At 32.4% G+C, this 27,896-nt stretch overlaps 2 protein-coding genes across 3 annotated transcripts in view; both read right to left on the reverse strand.

Annotated features, from left to right (window-relative positions):
- LOC111048012 (bromodomain-containing protein DDB_G0280777) overlaps positions 1 to 3,135 on the reverse strand; it is a 45,862-nt gene extending 42,727 nt beyond the window's left edge. Inside the window, exon 1 of the mRNA XM_022333855.2 lies at positions 2,982 to 3,135. The gene's annotated coding sequence lies outside the window, so the exon portion shown is untranslated. The remainder of the gene's footprint in view (positions 1 to 2,981) is intronic.
- Positions 3,136 to 7,806: 4,671 nt separating this feature from the next.
- The window catches only part of LOC111048013, a 38,798-nt gene continuing 18,708 nt past the window's right edge, over positions 7,807 to 27,896 (reverse strand). Inside the window, exons 3-6 of one of the 2 annotated variants that reach the window (XM_022333856.2) lie at positions 27,300 to 27,574; positions 23,720 to 23,997; positions 16,671 to 16,896; positions 7,807 to 9,192 (exon numbers count right to left, since the gene is read on the reverse strand). In XM_022333856.2, coding sequence (XP_022189548.2) covers positions 8,942 to 9,192; positions 16,671 to 16,896; positions 23,720 to 23,997; positions 27,300 to 27,574 — 1,030 coding nt within the window. In that variant the 3' untranslated portion in view covers positions 7,807 to 8,941. The remainder of the gene's footprint in view (positions 9,193 to 16,670; positions 16,897 to 23,719; positions 23,998 to 27,299; positions 27,575 to 27,896) is intronic. The other variant, XM_022333857.2, reaches the window with a different exon arrangement.

Genomic DNA, 27,896 nt, shown 5'->3' on the forward strand with positions numbered 1-27,896 from the left:
ATCCCACTGTAAAGTTTGGCTTATCCGAGTTTGATCATAGGAGTGAGACATCTGAGCTACGGACGATTTTCTTCTCATTACTACGGATGCAGTAATTCGTTAGCCAAACGTAATTTGGAGAATGAAGTAAGGTTAATTGAAGGACAACCTGCTGTAATCTTCTTGAGACCTGCTCTTCTCCACTCATGTTCAAATAACTTCTAAATTGAAAATTGGCTTTCAAGTGTCAATTGGGTCATTGAACATGAGCCTCATCTCTGACTACCGGATTTTGGTGGATTTGCAGTTTTTATTTCCTAATGTACTAAAGAGAAACGAGCAACGGAGCCTTCAAATTGTATTCAGAGGAGCATAGAATTGAGTGGATGCTAGAGTTGGATAGACACGTGGGTGAATTTGTGAATCACAAAACATCCAATCTGACCAAATTTTCATGAACAAATGGTCTTACATCCTACAGTTGTTGATTCAAAAGCTAGTGGGTTCATTGTTATTTCAATAATATCTTTGCTTGATTTTCTTCAATATATCTTTGATTTTTATCATTTTCCTTGTCTCTTTTTTTCAATCCCCCCTCCATTTGATATGACATTTACCTATCTCAAGTGCCCCAAGTAAAACTACTTAATTTACATCTATCCTTCTTCTTCTTCTTCTTCTTCTTCTTCTTCTTCTTCTTCTTCTTCTTCTTCTTCTTCTTCTTCTTCTCTTCTTCTTCTTCTTCTTCTTATTCTTCTTCTTCTTCTTCTTCTTCTTCTTCTTCTTCTTCTTCTTCTTCTTCTTCTTCTTCTTCTTCTCCCTCTCCTTCTCCTTCTCCTTCTCACTCCATCCCTCTTCTGCTCTCTTCTTCTTCTTCTTTTCTCTCCTTCATCTCCTCCTGCTCCTCCCCCTCACCATTTCTTCTTCTTCTTTTCTCACTTCTCCACCCCCTCCTTCACCTTTTCCTACTCCACTCTCTCTTCCCTCTTTCTCTTTCTGCTTGACGGATTGAGGTGTTTGTGCCTGTTCCGAACCAGTCCATTGTTTTCTTGGATGTACTGTCTTGCCTTCTTGGTTATAAAATTTTTGAGCACCATTCCCAATAAATTTTGGTGTCCTTCATTCATCATTCTAAGATTTATTTCTGATTCTCCTTTTTCACACCATCTCCATTTTTATAAGTCTCACGGATCGATTTGTAATTGAGGAAGGAACATTTCACAAAGAAGTCCACCATTTCTGAAAGAGAGTAACTATATTTTTATACATTGAATAATATTGTTCCAGTTCCAGACAGAGAATCAGTTATGAGTTACTGAGTAAAAGTTGAGTTACTACAAGTTATCTTCCTGTGTTCATTGAGTGAGTACAGGATAATATTTAATTCGACAGTTTTAGTATTATTAATTGAATATATCAAACGCTTCTCAAAAATCAAGAACTTCTATCCAGAAATGATTTTTAATTAACCTTCATCCGGATGGACCACAAAAACAATAACAATTTATCTTCATTGAATAATGTTTGGGAGATATTTAGAACCTTCAACTCTCATCTCTGGAATAGGTACGTCGGATAAAAGAATTCTATCAGATTGAAATATTGTGAACACTAGGCTAACTGCAACTCTGAATTATTGTAGATTTGGATGTACTGTTTGAACTTTTCATGTTCATGTAACTTTGAAATTCATCTAGTTCAAGTCCTCTATCAACTTGTTCAACTACTTCTCTTAATTTATGGATAAATTTTATTATCATTAACATGGATTAAATCAAATAACTAAACCTGTTTTCAATAGTTATTACATTATCGAACCTGATTTGTACAATAATAATTATACTGGTATCATCTCTGTTATAGCTATTTGTGGAATTCACTAGCTTTCATGTTTATTCGATAAAACGCAGCTCTTCAGAGATAGCGCGTATTGTTCCACGACAGTGACTCTGGTTACGAGAGATTCTCACTGGTGTCATTACCAACTGTGTTTTTCTTGTATTGTGCACATAAATCGCTGTGAACCAAATTAACCTCAATTACTGTCGTGGTCTCTTTTATACTCTCTGTAAGTTTTACGTGCTTGTCATATTGAGCTTCACGAAAAATCGGGTAAAAGTTGTGAAAAATAAAAAAAATGGGAAGATCTTGGTGAATGGAAAACTAATAGCTATTTATGTAGCATGCTTTTATGTCTCAAATTCTATTGTTGTTGTCCTGCCAAATTATCCTTGTTCAATCTACCAGAAATTTGTCTAAGATGAGTTTTAATTCCAGTATTCCATAATGCCTGTAAGTAACAACTATATTCAGTAACTACTCTGTCAATATCAATCTCAATCAGTAAAATTAATGTATAGTACTGTACTATACATTGTAGTATACTACTACAGTACCTATATATCTGTATACAGGTATACATGAATAGTACTGTATTATTATTCATCCCATTCATACTTACGATAATTATAACAACAATCACAGATTTACTGAATCACCATAATTTCAAAAGTATTTCAATCGAATTGAAATATTAAAAACGTTCAAACAATATTTTTCAAAAAAGTAGTCTCGTTCATAATTAACAGCATTCCAATCCCAGTTTTCCAGATCCACTGCATAATCAACCCACGTTCTATTCTATATCTAGATATCCTTATCTTGGAGAAAGTGAAAAGCTTTCATTTTTATAGAAAACTTTATAGAGTTGCTCTTTTTGTTAATAATGTCTTGATCTATAAAAACGTTATTGAAATAATGGTTAGCTTTAGAGCTGTTGTAACTGAGTCACAATTCGAGTAAAACTGGTTCCGACTATTTCTAAGAATGTATCTTATAATCTTTTGCAAGTTGCCACACACAATAAACCTTGATATTTCGGTAGCTCTCGTTGGGATATGTTGATTTCTCACCCACATCCAATGCGGCTGCCCCAGATACGTACACATTGGTCGGCTAATTTATTCGATAAACAAGTTGGAGGAAGTTGACTGGGACCTTACCTTGTTTTCCCGCTTTTGAGCACGTACTACAGTAGAAGTAACCGTCGTCGATTCGGTTGGGAAGCGAGTGTTCAACTAAGCAAGCATTTTCTTATTTCTGGGAGTACACACTAAGCGTCACCGGTAACTACGGGGAGGAGGGGGGTGGAGGTCCTTGGAAGTCTTGACTGTGGTTGGGGATCTGACCCCTCACCCCCCCTCTCCAAAGCTACCGAGGGGCAGAGGCGGACTTGTTTCCGATTGAAAAAAGATAGCAAACGAGAGATGGGAGATGTGTACTTTTATGCATCCTGAGGGAAAGAGATGCTGAGATTCGACAGATTTGGTTAGATTGTTGCCCCCTGTAATACAGTGAGGCTGAAGAGGTGAGTCATCATCTACTTTTTCGATCAGCTGCCGGTTGACTGTGATATGAATATGCAGATATCGGAGCTTAAAGGAATTAATACTCCATCACTCTATCAAACTATGGGAAGAGTCTTTCACATGGATAGTCTCATATATGAGAAATTTTAATTATGGAAAGCATTGTGTATAAGGAGTATTGTTTCTGGGGAGTCTTTTTTGGAGTGTCGTTTAAACAAAATTTCAATGTTATAAGAAGGATCTTATAGTTGTAACATCTCTTTTCATGAACGTGTACAAGAAAAGTATTTTCGGATAACCAATTTTTCGGTTGAACCGAATATGCTAAGAATAGCCTATTAAAATGGTGAGTAGAAAACATTGATTATTTGCAAAGTCTATATGATGAAGTGTTCTATTCTAACTACAAAAATATATTAAATCATTGATAAGAAAAAGTATAAACTGAACAATTGAAGTCACTAGATAATACATTGAAGAATTGGTTACATTATAACAGTATTACAGAAATCAGTAATTTTTATTGCTCTACAAGTCTGTCAATCATTTTGTTTGACTGGGTTTTGGTTAACCAGGGTTTTTATTTATTTGTTGACAATCCAGGAATGGATTCAATGTCCGAATGCAATTATCGTTATGGAAATACTAAATAGCGATTATTGAAAACAAGTACAGTGTGTTGTGAGGAGATAATAAAATCATTTTGTAAGTTTCAGGTTAAAGCTCAAAGTATTTCAAGATAAAAAATGAATGAATATGGATACAGAATAGAAAGGAAGGAAATGGAAAGAATACCGTAGGCTACATGGAAGGAAACTACGAGTAATATCAATACTTGAATAAATAGATCCCGAGGCAATGGATGAAAATACAAATAGGATAAAAATGGGCTATAGTGAATGAAATTGTATATAAAAAAGACTGCACAGAATAACATCTAGGACGAACAAATAAGATTGGACTAAAAATTCGATGCGATGATTTCAATTGAATGAAAATAAAAATAAATTATTAAACTTCACCTAATTTCGAAAAAGTTACGATATTTGAATTGGTATAAGCCCAATGAAGAACTAATTGGAATTCAGATTATGCTCTCCAGATAGATTCACGAATAAATTATTAAATGATACATAAGACAGAATAATAAAAAATACTGTTAGCTATAGGCTTAATATACCATATTATATAAAAATAAATAATGACTTGTGAGAGGTGTTATGAGTACCTGTATGGTTAACTTTTATAAAACCGTAAGTGATGAGGAATGTTCATGTAATGAGAAATACCCTTTCTTTTGGCTAATGTCTGTGAGTTGGGTTTAACTTCTACTTTGACATCATAATACTTGATTAACGTACTGATTTTATCCCCTGTATGTCTCTCAGTTCGATACGTAAATTTCACGCTCAAATCCTCAAACCTGGTCTATGAAATCGAATAGAAACATGAATAAGACTATTGGTAGAGGTTATCACGGTCTGTTTAGTTCAGTTCAATGATTGAGCCAATGGGAGGCAATTACATTGAAATGGGCAGAAGAAGCTTGTTTTCCATCCAAGATCCAACCCTACTCTCCTTCCATTTGCCACGTGAACTTCTTCCATCATGGTTAGTTCGCTATAGAATCAACCAGTTTTTACTGCAATTTGGAAGTAAACAAACAAATCGTGGAGCAGGTAGTCAACAACGTACTCACACTTTATTCTTAATTATTTTTCCTGATTGCGTCTTCAAGATAATAAAACGAAAAATGAACTGGTTATTGCGAATTGGCTCATCTAATCATATACTATTTTTCTACTATTACTGATTTTTCTATTGAACTATATCAATATTCATTGCTTTAAAGTGATACAAGTAGATTCAATACTATATCACTACGATGGAATCACTGTGTTGAAGCTCATATTCATCTTCCAACTTCCATATGTTTTTTTATTTCGTATTGCAGCCTATAGGCTACTTCTACAACCATCAAGCTCCATTAAACGATCAAACCAATTTATTTTTACCACATTACTACACGAATACAAATATATTATAAATAAATATTTTTATTGTATTAATATATCAAATTATATTTTTTGGAAAAGTCTTAACAAGATAATGTTTTCTATGGATGGGAAATTCAAGCACGTATTTCTCCTTATAACTGTATTTCTGTATAATTATAGCACTGTATAAATCAGTGAATATAGCTCGTTATTCCAAGTAGCCACAATCCTACGTGCAAAACAGCGAACTTCTTATCCATTCTCCATTTCCTCTATATTGCTTTTGCTCTTTGTTTTCCTTTTTGACTAGTATACGTTTCTTATTATTTTTGTATCTCTCTTGTTTCGTATGCTGACTCATGGAACAATTGTGATAATATCGCCCACATTCTATTCAATTCAGGCCTACAATCAGCCTCTATCATAAGAAATAAAATAAATGTTCTTCAGTAGAGGAAATTTATAGTATCCTGTTTTACACATAAATTTCACAGACAGTTGTGCATGTCTTTGGATGGTTTGAATCATTGTAGTAGGCTATATGTTATGCAAGCACTGCAACAATAAATTATTTTTCACATGATTTTGATCTGATTCTAAAAAATATCACAGATAGGAATTTGACTTGAGATACAGTAGTTCTATATATGCTACGCGTATATATCCTAAAAAGCTGTATTTGAATCCGAACTAATCGAAGGTTAGTGAAAAATCATTCTCAAGAAAGACTGAAATATGAGAATGGATTTTTGATACACTAATCTGTAACCGCATCGGTAATAAACGTCTTTACAGGCCAACATAAAACGCTTTTTGGAGGATTTAAATTTTAAGAAAATTAATATGAAATTCTAGGATCATCATTAAAGGAGTTTTTATGAAAAATAATAGATCTCTGTATTTTGTAGTACTTTTCCTCCCATATCATTTAACATTGATGATATTTGCATTGAACAGATGTGTCCTTTTCGTAATATCCTCAAGACATCAAGAATATTAGACTTCTCAATAGATTTCATTTGTAGAAGTAAACGTAGTAGAGTCCATTTTTAAGACTGCTTGATAAATTTCATATGCTTGACATTCGAACTTATCTAGTCCGATTCGCATTGAGAAATGGTTTCACAACATCAACATTGTAATATTACTACTCTTTCATGTCTTAACCAGGTCGAAAAACCACCTACACGACGTGAAGTACCGTAAAAGAGTTTACGATTGGTTTTCATTGGAAATGTCAGAATGATATCGGAATGCCCCACCTATCGAATTGAGGGTGCAGCACTCTGAATTTACATTAGGCCCAATGCTTCATCATCGGGAAGTTTGGAACTGTATTTGTGAGTCATCGTATATATGTTGGTTAATTGAACTTGTTCTGTAGACAAAGATGAATATTTCCATCAAATCCTGTTGTATCTTGTACTACTTATTTAAAAGTATTCAATGTATTTCAAGTTTATGCCATGTAAATTACCGTATCAAAATACAGCCAATTCAGAAACTCCTACAATGGATGAATTCATCATTATTGTATAAGTAGCGGAAAGAGTATGCTTCAAAGAAAAGTATAAACAAGTATGGTGTTGATTCAGCCTACTTTTCTACTTAAATGATGAACAGTATTATTAAACAAAGCTTCTTCTCTAATATAATATACTAGATATTACACCATACATGATATTATCATGTAGGCTACTTTCATGTGACTTTCAGGCAATTTCCATATTCGAAATTGATTAATATCCAAGTGCAGAGTCTATAAGCTGTAAAAAGACTTTTAGTTGGTGCAGTGGCTTGATTTAGATTTCATGACTAACTCATTTGTGTGAGGAAATTGTTTAAAAAACTGATTTAGCCACCATAATCCAATATCACTGAATAGCCCTATATGCGTTTAGGAAATTGTATTCTATTCAGAAATCTATCGAAGGCTTCAGTTATTATTTCCTTGATGGATTGAATCAATTACTGAACATCTGCAATATTATATTATTATATTGCTTTTCGAATTTGTGATATCACTTCATTTTTAATGGAGTAGTCATCAACAACTTTTTATAGAGTATAGAGTACGCTTCTGTACCTATTATGTTTCTAACAATTTGTGTTGTTTTTCTTTAATATCCAAATCCTTTTTAAGATTTATTTTTAATACTTACTGGATTTCTTTTCTTTCCAGATCGAATTAAATGAACATACATTCATTTACATTCAAACGCAATTTTATCATGTAAATATTTATTCACATTGAGAGCTTCTATTATCACTTATGTTTATCGTCTGCATAGGCATAGATGTCATTTTCGAAGTCTCTCATCTCATACATAGACTTTCACAAGATATCAGTGATGATAGTCTTCCAATGTCTTCATAGAACTTATAATGTCTTTAAATCTAGCTTATTGTATCTCAAACACAATACTGGGGTATTGGGAATCCAGAATAGAAGAATCAATAAATTTTTGAATATTTTTTATTATAATATAAATTCAGTGTTGTTCTCATACAGTACCTTACATCAATAATAAGTTGATACTGTAGACTTTATCATCAAATGTTATTATTTTCACTGCAAACTGCTAATTGATTCTCCAAATGAATAGTTTTGTGAAAATAACAAGATTTCATGATCCATAATAATCAATAGTCATGTCGACCGTAATCAGACATGGAGAAGTTCTAGAAAATCGCCGAATCTCAGGAGAGAAAGAATCTAAACTACCGGTACCTCTTTGAAGTTGACTGTAGTTTTCCAAGTAAAGCCGGTAAAACAGTACTCTAAAGAAAGTTATAAATGAGACAACAATTGAATCTATTAAATATGAACAGTTTAGATATATCTATTATAGATCCATTAATATGATCTATTAAATATTCTGCTCGAAGAGAAACTGCAATATTCAACTCATGAAAAAGTTGAAGAATCAAACAAGTTTTTATTGAAAGTACTCTACAACTCAAAGCGGCTTGTCTCTCTGATTTTAAGATCATGAGAGTCTCTCCACTATACTTGGTTGTGATTAGAAAAACATAGCCAATAATGATTCTGATCCATGAGATTTCAAACATCAATTTTGACGTAACAACATTTTCTATGAAGATCATTTTTTGAATATTTGATAACATTATTATTATTTACTAGCCTACATATTTTTAATTGAAATGATTGGAAGTTACCTACAAGAATTCATTTAAAGGCTTGGTTATGCAATTTCGTTCCAATAATTATCATAAAGGTATTCAAACAAGAAGTTATCGTACATTTGAATTATTTCTGTACGAAGTGCGTACCAATCAGTCTTTTCACAAATATGAATAATTTAATTACAATTATTTAAAACACTATAGAACGTCTTTTCACTTTGCAGGTTACTGACCACTTATTTGAGATTTGTGATCTATTTCAAACATGTTGCCAAATTGAATCAAGAGTTTTTAATAACACTCCCTCATCATTTTTCATGTTGCCAAATTGAATGAAGAGTTCTTGTGACACTATCACGTCATTCCAAGTGTGTTGTGATGATATAGTACAGTCTTGTACAATGCGACATCGTACACTCTCCGGGAGAACAGTCTCCTTGAGAGCTCTGTTCAAGGCTTGAACTGGTAGAGGTACTGAGGGTTCTGCTTGGCGAGGAAGTAGGTTTTGGCGGCCTTGTTAGCGGGGGCAATTGAGATGGGCGCGCCCTGGGTGGGGCCGGCGACAGCGGTGGCATGGGGGGCGCTGAGGGCCATGCCCCCGGGGCCAACGAGGGCGGTTCCCACGGGGGCGGCGGCTGCGACCCCTCCGGGACCGGCCAGGGAGATTGCTTGCGGCTTGGCTTGGGCGATTGATGGTCCCACTGCCGAAAACAGACAAAAATCGTGATATTTCAATGTTTGGTGACATTCAGAACATGAATTACGCTAAGCTTACCTACTTACTATGAATAAAAATCTATTCTGAAAATAAACAATAATAATAGTAATAATATTCATTCTTGCATGAACAGTACATTGATTTTTTCCATATGTCAGTTACAATACAAAATATTTAAAAATATAGTCTCTGTCATTATTCCATGTAAAAGTCATCAAACAATCATCAAAGTCATAAATATGGAGTTTCAAACATCAGCAATGATAAACTCTGGTAAACTCTTAATAATTTTTAGGAGCTAATGAGAATTCTGGATAACTCCGTTACGGATAAAGTCACCCTTTTGATTTTCAGTTATAATAATTTATGATTTATATTAATATCAATTCCAAAGCTTTGTCCAAAACTCCATGAAAATTGGTAGATGAAAAACTGTTATCCACAATATAAATCAGATAGTGGGGGATGACAAACTTTTCCCTGGATGAAAGATGGAAACTATATACAAGTGTAATGAAAGACACGATATTATTATAATAAACATTATTTTGATATTATTGATGAATGGTGGGATGGCTCTCAGTTCTGTTATGGAGTTTATTATGGAAAGGAGGTTGGAGCTTGGTTATGTGAGCCGATTATCAGTTGGATATGTTACGGATAAATTTAATATATTATTAGGAAAGAAGCTGGCTTTATGTTATTGATGCATGTGACACCAAATTTCAAACTGTATCGCTCAAATAGGCCTATCATTCAAAGTTTCAACGTGCTCAATTTTTCCAGTCATTTCTGAACCTGTTAGATCTACAAGTGAAGAATGATCAATGTAACACTGATCAGCCTCAATAAATAATACCAGCTGCAGTTTTTAAACCGTAGGCTACTATTTTCCTGATCTGTCAATCTCGCGGTTTATATTCCAAGTTTGAGAGATCTATCTTCTTTCCGGTTCGTCCTTCTAGCCTAGCGTGATTTGTGATCGACATTCGTCCTTCAATCATCTCACTTATCCAACTAAATTATCGTTATTAGAATTCTTTTTTTTATCCTCATGAATTCACCTGCAGAAAAAATGTAAACCCGACATGCAATAAAAATTATTATTGGAGATGATCAGATACAATTACTGGAATTGATAGACCTTTTGAAGTTACTACTTTGTGCGCAGTAAAAGTTTTTTAAATTAAACTTGATTGAGACCGGAATTGACGTAATTTATTCAAACTGATATTCTTCAGTTATTGTTTCTTATTTTTCCTTACATTGAGGAAAATCTTACCCCTATTTGACTCATCAGATTTTGATATGTAGGGATTTGTATAGAACTCTATAATAAAATATTAGTTACATCAAGTTTTAATATTCTGTCAAAATGATCTTGATTATCTCTCAGTTAAGGGCGGTATAAACTGATCTTATTCGAGGTCTAACTGCTTTAGTACTTTTTACTATGAGCCACATTAATGATTATTCCTCATTACAGTTAGCACCTATCTTAACTCTCCATCGCTATATCAATAGGCCTACGTGTTGACTTTGATGTCGCAAAAATTTAGTGAGAGGAGGTTTCAAATAACTTATTTATCAGAGCATTCTAACTCAGACGATTATAATTCTGTTTCACTCAAGAGTTACACTTTTGAAGATAATTCGTATTCTTCAGGTCATGTCAGAGGCCCTGAAATTGATCATTTGCGACCTGAAAACTCTGACATCAGACCTGAGCCGGCCAGGTCACTCGATATTATTATTATTATGGGTTTATTATTATTATTATTCAATCAGGGGAATTAATATATTCTAAGAATTTTGAATAAAGTTTATATGAAAATGAATATTCTATCCTTTTCAATCATAATTTTCAAAAGAAGAAATTACTGTCATAATTATTACAGAATAGATCTATTTACAGTTGAAGGAGAAACTTTCTTTGATCATTATTAAAAATGTGAGTTGATTATTTGTTGAATTTATAACCTGGCTTGTACCTGTTGTAATACTTTTCGTAGGTAATAAATCGATTTTGATATGTTTATTTCTTATTTATATTAGTTTGAAACTTGAGGTCTGAGTGGATGTTCCTTCATGATAAAGAATGAAGTAATATAGAGACAATTCTCAAGCATTTATATTGTGCCGATATATTTTATTGCCAATTTTTCACAATAATTTATAACTCGAGCATAATTTTTTAGATAAAATATTTTTCTGTCAAATATCTATACATTTCTGTCTAATATCAGTTACTATGTAAACTGAAGTTTTTGTAATCAGATCCATAGGAAAAAGATAAGGAAACAAATCTGATCCAACCATCCAACAATGAGTGACATCAGGAATATTGCATTGCGATGCCTTCGAATGTACAGAGCTTCAAGAAATCTTTCGATGAATGATCATTAAAATTATTATTATTCTAATTCTATTGTATGTTGATCAAGGATTCTGCTCTTAGTCAGCAATTTCAATGTTAAGTATCTTCTGTGATTTCAATCATGTACTTATTCGATATCATAGAAGTGAATAGAGTTTGAATTATTCAACAATTTGTGTTTCGGCAATAGAACTGGTTATCTAGAACGTGTATCTCGATCACGATTGTAATACTCAAACAGTGAATGAAGGTCCAACAATATTCATTGAACCTGACCCTCCAAAAGTTCTCAATAGAAAACTCCATTCAGAATCTTCTCCTTCATTGAACAAAATCAAGTTCAAGGTGGACACTAGCATGCGCCTAGCACCTTCCTGGAGAGCAATTTCTACTTTTTGTTAGCGACTAAATCGATTATCGATCATTGGCCCTAAATCGATTGATCGATTATTGCCGCTTGAGGCCTGGCTGTGAACGATCTCATCTGAATGCAGGTAATTTACATTTTTCTTGTTGCATGCAAAGCACCCAACGAGAAATGGTGCTGCTTTTATAATAATGCTGTCTTCCACGGCTCCAAGTTTTGATTCTTTATTTTTTCTGCATCTTGATTCTGTTCTCTGAAATTATTTAATACGAGCAGAAAATCCATTTTTGACTTTTCATTTAGATACCGTACAACAAGAAACTTGTGATTTTGAAAATTTGCATTTTTTAGTGACATTATTGTACTAGTAGCTCTGTGAACAGTAGACCTCACGCAGTTTTATCTTCCACAAGTATCTGATGTCACCTGTTTGAAATGTTAACAAACTCAGTTCACGTTTGTATTCCATATTATTATTCATCCAGTTCCGTGATAACCATTCCATCCGATGAAAATATTCCTCAAATATTTGAAAATTAATTTTTTTCAATCAAAAATATTATAATTTCTTCAGCATTATTTAGTTTATTCAATTATTTTTAATAACCTATTAAATTTTTGTCTTTTTCAAATGTGAAAATATTGATGCTGATGGGCACGCATAATAATACCATGACTGCAAAACAAAATATTGAAACCATTATAAATAGAAATAGACAAGGCTTCTCCAGACATCTGTGTAATGCATGCAATGAATAATCCACTTGCCAGCTGATTGATTTTATGAATAATTCTATAGACTGATTAATCCTATCTTCAGAGTGGATGTATATATATATATATATATATATATATATATTATATATATATATATATATATATATATATATTGATATTGATATTGGAGTATGGAGGAATTCCTTTTCTTCTCATATTATCCTTAAAGTGCCTAATTTTAAAAAACCTTGTGTATACATCGACGCGCAGTTGAAAAAGAAATATTCCTGCCAAATCTCATTGAATTCTATCAACGCGTTTGGCCGTAAATGCGTTACATACATACAGACAAAAGAAAATCCGAGTTAAAACATAGACCTCACTACGTTCGGTCAATTATTCAGCAATAGAAATTGCTGCGGTGAGTGGAAAAATGGAATAAAAAACACTAAGTGATGCAATCAAGTTATAAGAAAAACTTGATAATGCAAGATAATTTGAAGATTATTTGTCACATTTATCAGAAACACGTTTTTTCACCAAGTTGGTAGAATACCGTAGCTAGTAGAATATCCTGGGATATTTTTAATTCATGTGGATTGATTTTAATAATCAACTGTTCTATGTTAAAAAGCTAAGATTCCTTAGTATAAATTATCTTTGAGAATACGTGATACTGAAGCTCCCTCTGAACCTGGAGTAAGATTTGCAGGAAATTCATTTACAAGAATTATTCGTTGCAAAGATACTTTCTTATTTATAGTAGGTTAGTTGATTTTCCCTATCTCCAGAGAAAGCTTCAAAATTGTTGATACCTATTTAATAGCAAATGCGAATTTTATCGCTTCAGTGGGCCTTTGGAACAGGGTAATTCTCAAAAACACAAAATAACAAAATTCCTGTAATTGAAGTATGCGTCAATGGAAAAACTGCTTCATTTCTAGACAAACAGAGTCAAGGTTTGCAAGATTATTGACCTTGTCAACAGCTCAACACCAACACTCACGAATGTTGACCGCGAACAGACAGTTATTCAGATCCTACTGATAATTGTACTTGCAAATATTGGAGTAGCCTATCCGGTGTCGTCTCATTGAACTTACAACAAATTACAGGAAAAGAAATTAGTTTTTCGAACGTTAAGTAGAATGCTTGAGGATCTGCTTGAATACAAGGTTTTTGAACTCAAAGTCAAATAATGCAATTCAGAAGGAAATGATTTTTCATGAAATCACATCTAAATTGTTTCAGATGTTATTGTGATGAGTAACTTTGTGGTTTGAGCTCGAAAACTAAATTAGGTAGTTGTTTAGATTCCAGGTTGCAAGTCATTCTATTTTAATGGTTCATTGATTTCAAGGTTCTATCATTGATTTTAATATCCAATTCGTTTAAAAACTATAACATTCTCAATCAATCTTTTTATTGACTGAAAAGTATATTTGATATTCAAAAAGTTTTTGAGCGAATTTAGTAAATAGTTATAGTACGAATTGAATATCAACATGAATTAGTATTTATGTAAAATGAAATAGGATATTGTGATAATATATGTTTATTATATTGGGTAGCGAATGGAGGTGGTTGTTTTGTATTTTTAGTAAAAGGAAGCTTATTTTCCACCTCCAGCTGAACGGTCGACACATTCCAATTTTTTAAAATATTAGCAGGATACTGAATCAAAAATGATAAATTAATCCACTGATTTAGGATAAAAAAGTGTAACAAATTTTAGAAATATTTTATTGATAGATTATTCTGTTTATTTATTTATTTGTTTATACAATTACAAATAATATGAATATGAACGGGAAAGAACAACAGGCATAGCCAAAAACTATTCTGTTTCCAAATTTTCAGTTTCTATGATGACTAATGCTTGAATTGTTAGGTGGTGGATAAAATCTTTAGCATTACTCCAAGACTCAAGGACAATAAAAAACATAGCATAAGCTACAACAGCCTACATCTCAATTAGATAGCATATCTCATTCTATACCTGTTTATGGTAGGCCTATATGTGTACGGTATGCTACTTTCATTGACAGTCCTTCGTATGAAACTAATTTGCAAGATAATAAATCTATGCAATCTATTTGATTTTGTAACAACTTTAAACTTGTTTTTAAAGTGCACTTGAATTTGATGAGGTGGGTACATGCTTCATGTTAGGCAGAGTACAGGCTACTGGCTATATGTGGGAAAACAGGCTAGGTAATATTATTTGTTACGGGCAAAGGAATTTTGATGTAGGATTGATATGTGGGGGGAAAATAGTGGAATAATTAGAAAATTACACTCTGAAAATAATCTTATCAATGCTCTGATTCTGCGCATTTGAAAAAACTAGTAGGCAAGTTGTTATTTTGTATTCCAATGCAGTAAAATTGATCGTTATTAGAAGGTGTGGGTTCTATGCAATTGATGAAGTCAATAAATATGAAACTTGAGAAAGTAATAATGTATATTCAAATTATTATTACTTCAATCAAGATTGAGATTTTAACAGAAATAGTCTAAAATTATCCTTTTTCCAAATTCTGAACTCACAATAGTAAAAACTATTTTTCATCAACTGCAGTTGGTGTAATCATTATTATAATGATGCAAAATTATTTTAATCGTGAACACAATTATTTAAATATATCATGCTCTTCAAATACTGTATTACTCTCCAATCCAGTACCAGTAAGTATAAAAATATAGAGCACTTCAGAAGCTCATATTCAACTTACTTTCATAACAAAAATAAATCATACCCATTTACTACTCCGAGCACTGAGAATGCTACTTTACTCCAATTATAGAGCCCATTGATCCTTATTCGAATTTTGTGGATGAAAATACATTTTGACTCAAAAAATATAGCTTCCATGTTGAAATATATATATAACCGTACAGTAAAAGAATATTCAATGATGCATATATTGTAAAATATATTATATTTTAGGCCTACTGTAAAATGCAAAAAAAGGGGATGAGGTAGTAATGAATAATAATGGGTTGATTATATACTTAAAGTTGTAACAATTATTGTTTTTATCAATAAATTCAATCATATTCTTATTTTTTGCGAATTGAGGAATTTATATGAAATATATTATTAATTTAAATATAATTGTACGAAATAGTACAATATTACTATTAGCACTATTGAATACCGTAGTACATTTTAATACAGAAGTACATTGTCTACCGTGATCATGGACCTATTGAGTTTAGTTTTATCTACAGTTACTATACACAATTACTGCGGTTTCATCCATTGGCACAACTTAACTTCTACCAATAATCATCTCCTAGTCTCCCATATGCTTTGATCAAATCATTTTTTATTGATCCGAGATGAGATTCCAGAACTTTTTTTGATAGACCTTTATCTATACTTTTCTATGTGAAAATTTTTATTCAAATCATCATTTTTCTCTTACTAGTATGTAAATTATATTGATCGGTATCGATCCGCAGCCTACTAGTGAGTGCGGATCCTCAACAAAAGATAAAGCATGAAATAAAAGCGGCCTTCTCAAAAATAGGATGACAGGGGGAAGGGAAAGTACTAGTGTAAAACTACTTGCATACTATATTCATAATTTCTATACACACCACGTCTTTGGAAGATCTGCGACTAATGATTATAATTATTATCTGTCATTGATATTGTTAACGCCATTGCTATTATTGTTACTGATAATCCATGTTATTCAATTACTGATACTTCTGACTCTAAGAAGTGCCCAAAGGGGGAGGGCGAGCACTGCATCTTTGCAATTCTTTGGGTGAGGCTTCAACAAACATTTGGAGGGGGTGTCTAATATAACGACTGACAACCTTTTTTGCGAGAATAGTTTTTTATTTACAATTTAAAATTTGGTTCTTTCTGGAGGGGGGAGTACGTTGTTACTGATAATAAAAGTTGATGGATTCTTGCTATTGATGGTAGAGCTTAAATTAATTTTACTGCTATTGCTGTATATAGCGTATTATAGTATATTCTTACCTTCTTCATGTTCTGATGATTCGACATTCTCTGACTCCTCGTTTCCTGATTCAGCTGATGATGAGTTGGAGGCTGTGTCCTTGGCATCGACTGTCACCGACGCACTCTCAGCCGCGGCTGTCATCCTCTCTCTGTCTTTCTGCTGCTTCGACAAAACCAGCAGTTTGTGGTAGGCGAGGGCGGCACTGCCTGGACCATCGGCTGAAACCACTGGCTCATCGGCAATCTACCAATAGAATAAATTCATCAGAAAACGGATGGAAATTAATGAGAAATTGCATTTGTTCAAAATGTTGAGCTCAACTTTAAATTTCCGTTTAATACTAATTACACATTGGAAAAGGCAAGCTACGAATGAATCAGAAATAAAGAGTAGAAAAATTTTCTACATTAGAAGAAAGAGTACAAGTAAATAATGTATGCAGAAAACTGGAGACCTATTATATTTTTCTAGGTTGGAATAAGTACGGCATACAGTGGCTGAAATAACTAACTATTTGATTTGCATTGGAAATATTGTTTAATCGACAGTAGCCTATTTATTTTATTTCTTACCTCAACTGTTATTCACCAAAAGGAATTAATGAGCATATTTATAGCAAATACATCTAAAATTAACGAGCTTGAAGAAAATTGGAAAGTGTACCTACAAATGAATGAGACATTCAGAGTGAATAAGTAGTTAATGCAATAATACAACTAATATAAGGATTTGAGAATGCAATAATACAACTAATATACGACATGGAAATGAATAAGAAAATTGCATGGGCCGGCTATGTTCTTTTGCAGTAGCAGAAGTCTTCAGTGTAGTTGTCTTTACGTTAGTTGCAGAATATTTTGGTATGATTGATGTACATAATTATATAATAATTATTATAACTATTATTTTCAGCTGTAAATAATAGTGAGCACTGCAGGGTTTTGATTTTGTATTCAAATAAGTGCAATATTTTTAAAGTTTTTAATTTATTGTGATACATTCTATGATTCATTTAGAGTATAACATCAACCTTCAAAATTTTCAATTCATTATTCCTGGACCGAAAATCAAGTGACAAAGCAGTGTGTGATTACATAACCTTGACTTTTGGACAACATTAGTATTATATCAAAATTTTTGGAGAGAAATTAGTACAGGCTCAGCCTAGTTTTTCCTCCAATGTTATAATTGTATTATGATTATAGTGTTTTATACAATAAATGAATACATACATAAATACATGAATAACATATAGCCCACATTAGAATCAATGGATTATTATGAAGATAGTTTCAATATAGTCGTAAGCTAGAAATGGGGAATAATCTGTTGACGCTACCATGAGGGCTCAACAATAATATAGCACAAACAATATGATATGATTTGACCTAATACGAAACTAGATGTGTAGGAAAAAATGAGTTTCAAATAAAATATTTTGGAAAATGGGTGATGATATGGCAGTAAAAAATAAAAAGTGAAATAGCGAGTACCGTATTCACTGAAGAGTAGAACAACGTTTCAAGTAGGGTATAGAACGAGTTTCCAATATGTTGTGAGAGATATGTCTCAGTATTGATATGTAGTCATATATAACTCAGTACCTTACTCATCCTTATAATAGGATGTCATATGAATTGGAATTAAAAAAAAACAGCACCAAAACGGTGGAACGTAAGAAAATGAGAAAAATTTATCTAAACTGTCGAGACATAAGTTTGATAAACTCTTCACATTGTTTATAAATCAATATTGTTAGATTGGTTGAACCTTTCCATTACTCCGAGACTCCTAGCTAAAACTTTCACACAAGTCAATGATAACATTTTTTGTAAACTTTCCAAGCAGCAGAGTAACATTATTATGCTGAAATGAATTGATAAATAGTTTTATAGTGAAATGACAGCTATCAACCCATTCAAATATCAAGTTATCTATCAATATCTATGAAAATAATATTGAGAAAAACACCATATTGCAAAGGTGCATTGACCTAAATATATTCTTTATTTAATAGAAAAATGGTAATTGATAATATTCATCAATATAATATTTTATACCCATCAGATAAAATGAATTAATAGAAGAATATTCAACATCTGAAAAAATAAAAATATAATCTCAAACTACGATTTTCTAAAATCAATAAAAAAAGAGTCTCGAATTAGATTTTTCTCTCAATTACATTACAGTATTGAATAGGCGTTTCAAATTTTCTGCGGTTTTAGTTGGTTTTGTTAGTTTGTTTAAAGAAAAATGAGCATTTATTCTATTAACAAGTAGTGTTTTAAGCAAAATTTGAACTCATAGCAGTAATTACGTGGAATCAGTAACTAGCTATTCAATTATCATTTCCTGTGCTGGAAAGAGTATCTTCTACTTGCTTTCACAACTCTCTCGTGGGTCAAGTACAAACAACTATACAAGTTGTGATTTATTACTGACTAATTGATACAATGACTGTTTTATTTGGAAGCAATCAATTAAATCCTAAAAAAGAGAATCTTGAGTAATCGCAGGAAATTCTATTTCTCAATTCTCCACATGTCTCCATATTTCAAGGGCTTTTTAAATTTCTTGCTTCAATTCTTAGTTAATGATTATTCTTATGAATATTTTTCATTCATTCTCATATTTACTTATTCATATAGGCTATTAGATAAAATAGTAGGCCTATTACAATAATTAGAACACTTGGTAGCCTACCTATTCTTCCAGAAGTTTATACCATTGAAATAATAACTACCAATTATATTTATCCTATTATTACTCAACCAGTAATACTACTTATTAATTCCTGTTAGTAGGAAATAGAATTGATTGATCAAATCACAATTCTTATTCCATTCTGAATAATTTTGATATTTTGTGGTATTTGTAATATATTTTTGTAATTTAATTAGATGATATAATTATTACAATGAGTTGAATCAATTCATTATCAATTGATAATAAGCATAAACTCTTTGTTATACTGCAATATGATTCTAAATTTGAGTAATGATTTGAAATTTGAACAATATTTCAATTAATCAATCAATCAATCAATCAATTTATTTAGCCTGGCGATACAGTAGTACATAAGGCTACGTCACAAAATATTTTATAAAATTACGATAAATAATAAAATCATAATTAGGTCGAAATACATAATAAAAAATTCTTGATCATCAATATAATATTTTATACCCATCAGATAAAATGAATTAATAGAAGAATATTCAACATCTGAAAAAATAAAAATATAATCTCAAACTACGATTTTCTAAAATAAATAAAAAAAGAGTCTCTAATTGGATTTTTCTCTCAATTACATTACAGTATTGAATAGGCGTTTCAAATTGTCTGCGGTTTTAGTTGGTTTTGTTAGTTTGTTTAAAGAAAAATTAGCATTTATTCTATTAACAAGTAGTGTTTTAAGCAAAATTTGAACTCATAGCAGTAATTACGTGGAATCAGTAGCTAGCTATTCAATTATCATTTCCTGTGCTGGAAAGAGTATCTTCTACTTGCTTTCACAACTCTCTCGTGGGTCAAGTACAAACAACTATACAAGTTGTGATTTATTACTGACTAATTGATACAATGACTGTTTTATTTGGAAGCAATCAATTAAATCCTAAAAAGAAGAGAATCTTGAGTAATCGCAGGAAATTCTATTTCTCAATTCTCCACATGTCTCCATATTTCAAGGGCTTTTTAAATTTCTTGCTTCGATTCTTAGTTAATGATTATTCTTATGAATATTTTTCATTCATTCACATATTCATTCATTCATATAGGCTATTAGATAAAATAGTAGGCCTATTACAATAATTAGAACACTTGGTAGCCTACCTATTCTTCCAGAAGTTTATACCATTGAAATAATAACAACCAATTATATTTATCCTATTATTACTCAACCAGTAATACTACTTATTAATTCCTGTTAATAGGAAATAGAATTGATTGATCAAATCATACCAATTCTTATTCCATTCTGAATAATTTTGATATTTTGTGGTATTTGTAATATATTTTTGTAATTTAATTGGATGATATAATTATTACAATGAGTTTAATGAATTCATTATCAATTGATAATAAACATAAACTCTTTGTTATACTGCAATATGATTCTAAATTTGAGTAGTATTTTTAAATTTGAACAATATTGCAATTAAGATAGTGGAGTAGGCCTGAGCAAAATTATTTTTATATGTGTGGATTAAAGTAGAATTGTGAATTGTGTATATAATTATTTTCAAACCTGTATATGATTTTTTAAATGACATGACCGAAAAAATGTTTCGATAAATAGCTATCAAATCACAAATTTTAGGCATTCGTTCTACTCAATTCTCTCATTCAATGTTCTGAAATTGTTTTGACCCTCAACTGAATTTTTGAATTTTGAGTTATATTTGAATTGAATATCAGAAGTTGACACGCTCTTGTACGGTATTGTACGATTTAGCAGTTACAAAGTTTTCTTGATCTCCAGTTATAAAATTCTTTCACTATTTTACAAATTCAAATTTATTACTGGAAGTTCATAAGAACCAGAGATAAAAAATCAAATTCAATGTCACAGTACTTGGAAATGTAAACTCCTCACAACAGTATCTTTAACTATACTGTTCTACTCATCCAAAAATATCATGGCGGTACAATAGTTCCAGAATCTTCTCCACCATCAAACATTGTGTCCATGTTTATTATTGTTTTACATTATGTTTCGTGTTTAATAAAAAAATAATAATTTCTCTGATTGCCAATGAATTGCAACCAGAGGAGTTTATTGACAAAACATATACGTAGTTGTTATATTATACATACAAAATACTAAACTAAGTTCTAATTATGATACCCCACTACAATAATATGTGTCAGGGTGATCATAATATTCTTTTCTAAAACACGTATAAATAAACATGTTTACGTTCATAATTTTTATTACCGGTACCGTATCTTTTGATCGCGGTCAAAAATAATTGAAATTCTAATAGCTTGAACATCAAGGTTTCTACACAGAACAGATTTCAGAATTTATATAAAAATGTGTAATGTGAATAACAGCTACCCTACTTTAAAATTCCCCTATCTAAAACGCAATCTAGATTAAAATTGTATGATTTGTACTTATTATTAGGCCACAGTGTCACCACACACTCCTCAATATTCTTTTACAGATTTGTGTGATTCACTTTGATTATAGTGACGGGTTAAATTTCATGTAAGCTATTATAGACTAATCACATTAATAACTCTGAATTTTTAATGTTGAATGAATAATTATCACTTTTTCTGTAGTTAAGAATTTGATATTGTGGTCATTATTCATATTAAATAAGAAGACTATAAGAAATTGTCAAAAACCACAGATTTTATTGATAGTTAGAAAGACCGATTTCGGTTGTTACACCATTGTCAATCTCTGATAAACTAGTTCTAATCTAGTAACTAGATAAATAGAGATTGACAATGGTGTAACAACCGAAATCGGTCTTTGTTTCTAACTATCAATAAAATCTGTGGCTTTTGACAATATCTTAGTCTTCTTATTTAATAGAATAATAATTATTAGAAAACATATAATTCAGGAGACTATGATCCATAACCCACTTAATCCATTGATTTATCAAAAAAGTAATAATTATGCAAGACTGGTGAATTAAAAAACATTCCGTAGTAGAGCTACTATCACTATGTGTATTAGGTGAGCTATATAAATTATAAAACATTTTATGAACAATATCACATTATATAGTCTATCATAAATTTTGATCACAATCACTAGTGGTCATTCATTCCATTTCCCATAGGCTACACATAAATCAAATGACCGTAATTCAGTACCGTAAGCTTTTATTCATTTAAAATAGCCCTACTATTCCGGTCGAGTTTAGCAATAATAATGTGAAATGCAGTAGCTTTAAGCTCATCCCTGCTCATGTGGGCGTCATCCGAAAAAAATATTAAAACTTTATGTAGCAATGGGCTGCAACAAGAGTAGGCTATATTACAAAAACAATATCATGTATCATTAAACATATTATAGGCTTTTTAATTTGTAATGAAGCTAATAAAGGCTAAGATAATCCGGATTTGAAACTCTTATAAGCCATTTACAATGAAGTATAGAAAATCTTTTAAAATTTAATGCCTGTTACCAAAAAAAAAAAAATCCAAATAAATTATAATAGATAGGTACAAAATGAACAATAATAATATATTTCATCTTATTGTTATTTGGAGGAATTCATCTATGTTTTTTTATCTTCTAATCTCACTTTTCTTAGTAGTTCTCCATTATCTAAAATTGATTATTGCAATATTCATGCAAATTCAACTCTCCAGTTGCTGTTTCAACAAGTGCCTTTTCATTTACATTATAATTTTGACTATTTGCCATTGACGATTTAATATTTTGATTAGGACTCTGTTCTACTTCTCTCTTACTTTTACCTGATTGCTCGTCTTTTGAATTGTCACCTGTAGTGACAGATTGTCTGCTTGCCTCTCCTGATTCATCAATAGGTCTACCCTTCTCTTCCAGAGCAGCCTATCTCCTAATAGATGTTACCTGAACTTTGAACTGGTTGTTAATCATCTTTTAATCCACCAATCACTCCTGCATCATTTGTGAATCTTGTCATTAGATCAAGCAGAGCTGTGTGAATGCTGACTCAAACCACAAACAGAATCCTCCTTATTAATTTTCAAATAAGTTTTACTGTTAAATGTAGGAGGCAAACTCACAGTTGACTCTTGGAACTATCTATATTCCGTTTTGAACTATTTTCGATGACACTACAGTCTAATTTTTGAAAATTAGTTATTGAAAACTAGTACCTCACATGTGGAGCGCTTTCGAATTTTTTAACTTGCAGTTCGTCATGGATAGTGGAACAGATAAGTATCTATATTCCTTATGTCGATATGAGAAAATTTTACTGGACATTTTTTGTTGCAAATGTATGTTGAATCTATGGTCTTTGGCTGTTACACTTTTCGTGAAACACCTGTATATGTTTGGTCATGCACAAAAATGACTAAAACTCTAATAATTTTTGTACAATACCTGTTGAGCATTAGCCCCATTTCTGAGCAGGAGGAAGCTGGAGATGGCACCATTTGTGGCAGTGGGTAGACTGACAGGATTGGCCTTTTGCAGGGCGGCGTAATGACCGAAGAACTGAGGCTGACCGACGACCACGAATTTCTGCTGGGGAGCTGCGGCCACTGTGTTCGCGTTCACCTCCTTTTCGCTCATCGCCTCTGGCTGTTTCTTCAAATTGGACGCTTGCACCTTCTCTGGATTTGCTGGTGAAACTGATGAACCTGCATCTGGGTTTTCAACTGCAACAGCAACAAGTAAAAGTTTATGAAGTTGCCAAACATATACCTAAAGGACACAGTGCACAGTAGATTGAGGTGGGTATGCATGTCTCTCTACTGGATTGAACTATAACGCTTATAACTGCATGAATAAGTATAGTTTTGTTTTTATCTCCCAAGACAAAGCATTATTTGATAATAATTACTCTATAAGTCTATAATATACGACATATTATTATGTATTTCTGGAAAATAATTGAATGTACTCATTGTCTTATTCTGCACATTTTAAAGATGCATTATTTGATAATCCTATTGGAAATTACGACATGTATTCCAGAAAAATAATTGAATCTACCAATTGTTTTATTCTGCACATTATGCAGATGCATTTCGCTCCTGATGTGTCACAGAAACTCCTATTTCCATGAGGCGGACGGAGCTCCTCTTCATGAGTGAATTACATTCCACTTTGCAGAATCAGAGGAAAATTATTAGAGACCATTAAATACCGATACCAGAAATAAAAGAAGGATTATCTATTGTTAAATTTAAGTAGTGATAGCCTATGTAGAGTAGAAGTTGTTTTTATCATATTACAAATCTCTTCTTAATTTCTATATTTTGCGTAAAAATAGTTATTTTCGTTGTTGGTTATCCATCTTGTTTTCACTATTATTATTTCTATCGTATTCAATGAAACTTTTAAGTGAAAATACACTCACATTTTTTGATGTGGCTGAAGTTTTATTAAATACGATAGTAATAGTTATTTTGTTGCTTGCATTGGAAAAGCCAACAATTTACACCGTAAGCTTCAATATTATCATGCCTACTTCAATAAAATTGAGTGAGAAAAATCTGAATAATGCCCTGCAACAAAGCAAAAGGTTTGTCACTGAAATAAAATATAACTTGTGCTACAGTATATTATCTTTTTATTTTTAGGAGTATGGAGTGATTCGTGGTCTGGTGGATAGAGTGCTTGTGTAGCATCCTAAAGGACCCTGTTTCAAAGCCGGTTACTAACAAAAGTATTCAGCCCGGTCACTCCCGTGTTATCGGATGGACAAGTTGAATTGTCGGTCCCGGCTGAAGTATGGATAGACTTGTAACGCCCATCGATGGATCAAATTGTATATTCAGGCCAAGTGGGACCTTCCCGTGAGGGACTCACCACCAACAAAATACAAATTTACTTACGGTACTTTATTATTTTTAGGAACAAGTGTTCGTAAATCAGAAGAAATTGTTGCTCAATGTTTTGTTTTTGTCATAGGTTGCCAACTGTATAGGCTACCTACTACAGTATACCAATATTTCGATTTATTATTGTTGATTGTTGTTAGTTTTTTTCCATCCATTCACTACCCATTAATGTGTTTTTAATCAAGTATAATATACTACTCATATACCTATATCATATTGACTGACCAGTTCAGTATTTTCAGTGCTCTGACATACTATAGTAGGCTAGTACCGTATTACGTTTTAGCATACTGATAATATTTAATGTTGTTTAATGAACAGAGTTGACTTTTATGCTCTATTTTGCTCATTTGTTGTTCATTGATGATTCAAGTATTATTGTTTGCAGTTGTTGTAAATGTGACTACTAACCACTAACTATTATTCTCTACCTGACAGTGTTGTTAGACTTATTTGTCGAACTACTTGCTGATTGTTTTTAGTTTCAGTGTTATTGTTCATAGTTGGTATGCGATTACTACCCACTGTACCTGTCCACATCATACTACATAGTATCTCCTACAGTACAGTACCTTCTTCTGCTCAGTGTTTTTAGTTTATACTGACGTACTAACAATAGTGTAAGCATACTAGACATCTTGTATTAAACATACTAGACAACAATTCATTGTTGATTGTTGATAGTTAACAGTGTTGTTCATGATTTTTAAGTGATTACTATACGAACTACAAACCATCAATGTTGTTACAGTGCACTTCTTTTTTATCCGTTAATCTGTTGTTGATATTGTGAAGTGCTCTACTTCAGAGCGATAATATCACAACAAACTTCCAACTATACCTTATAGGTTGGTAAGTTATGATTTTTTTTTAGCTGGTTGTTATTTGGATAGTTAGTTGATGAATAGTAAGATAGATAGTTATTATCACCAACTACCTATTTGCTATTTTGTTGATCTTTGTTAGTGCTACTTTTGATCTACAGATAAAAATGAATGAGAGATTTTATTTGTTCAAAATTAAACAAAAAACCAAATCGAATTCTGTCAACCACCCCAAAGACTTCTGCTACTGTAAATAGGCTACAGTATTGACAATTGGTAAACAATTTGAAGAAAATAGTTTTATAAGATCCAAAAATGATTTTCCAGCCCAGAAATCATCATCATCGTGGTTAGACATGCTTTTATCAAATACCATACACCAAACTGACAATCTCTGGATGATCTCTCTCGCTCATTTCATACTAAGCCACAGCTACAGTAACAACTATATTACCCAATAATATAGTTACTGTAACAATATAAATAGGTAGTAAGTTACTGTAGCCAGAGCTTGCCAGTCAGTCAGCTAGCCAAACAGCTTGTTAACAAATGGAAATGAATGAGATATTTTATTTGTTCAGGAGCTAATGAATAAATTACCAAGCAAGAAAATAAATGAATCTATTTTTCAATATTTTCAAAAATAATGAGAAAATAAATAAATCAATTATTTATATTCGAAGAATATATCCAAAATATATTAATTACGTCGTTTTTGGACAAATGCAATGGCCTATTTACTTCTATCTGAAGACTGGCATATCCAGAGATTGTCAGTTTGGTGTATTTGGTTAAAACATGCCTAACGGGCAAAGGAGGAACTGAATGGATGGTTACTCCTACAGTAACTATATTACTCTATGCATTACTCCCACATTTTACCCTATGGGGTAATATCGTTACTGTAGGAGTAACCAGGTTAGATTCTTCGGCTGACATAATGATTTTTGAGTGGTAGCTTCCATCAAATTTCCTTCTAACTGGCCACCCTGCTGTCAATATTTGCAGTAGCAGAAGTCTTCGGGGTGGTTGACAGTATTAGGTTTGTACTTTTGATTTGATTATCAGTAATTGTTGATGCATGTAAATGTGAAGACTACCAACTGTTTAATATCTCTGACCTGGTTTTTGTCAGTGTTATTGTTGTTGGTTATTAGTGTGAAAGCTATCTACTATGGGTTGTCGATTGTTGTTAGTGTTATTGTTTGTGTTAATGTGACTACTAGCAACTATCTACTTTTGTTTAGTGTTGTTAGTGTAGTTGTTGATGTTGTTGTTGTGTGTTGTTACCGGGCAGTGATTCAGGTGGTGTGGGTGCAAATGGCCAGGAGAAGTACTCTCCAATCTGTCCGAAAAAGTCGGTCCATCCAGGTCCCTCTCCCTCCCCTCCGACCCCTGCCCCACCCTCACCTCCTTCCCCTTGCCGGCTGACCAGTACGACGGTGGCTGTGTTGCCTGCTCCTGGAAGGGTGGCCGCCGCCTGCCCCGGGTATACCACCACGTACTGACCGTTCACTGCCGTCGATGCCACTGTCGGCTGGTACCTCAGAGCTGATGGCACTGCTCTGAAAATCGAAATGAAGAATATATATACAGGTATTAGAATGGTTTTCTAGAACAATGCAGATGATATCAGTTATCAAAAGAACGTATTTGGTGAGTAAAATTGTGAGAACATCACAGTTTTCCACCTAAATTATTTATTCAGCGTATGGCAGTTTTGTCAAAATTAAGAAAGTTTCACGCTATAAGTACAAGTCAAGGGTTGAAATGTACTGTATTGCCTGGGAACTGGCAACAGTAAAGTCGTTAGCCTCGCCCAGCTAGGCACGACTCTCACATTCAAATATGATATGATGCACTGTCTGCTCCATCGCCCCACAGTCA

This window comes from Nilaparvata lugens, chromosome 11 (assembly GCF_014356525.2).
Source record: "Nilaparvata lugens isolate BPH chromosome 11, ASM1435652v1, whole genome shotgun sequence".
In the NCBI taxonomy this organism is placed as follows: Eukaryota; Metazoa; Arthropoda; class Insecta; order Hemiptera; family Delphacidae; genus Nilaparvata; species Nilaparvata lugens.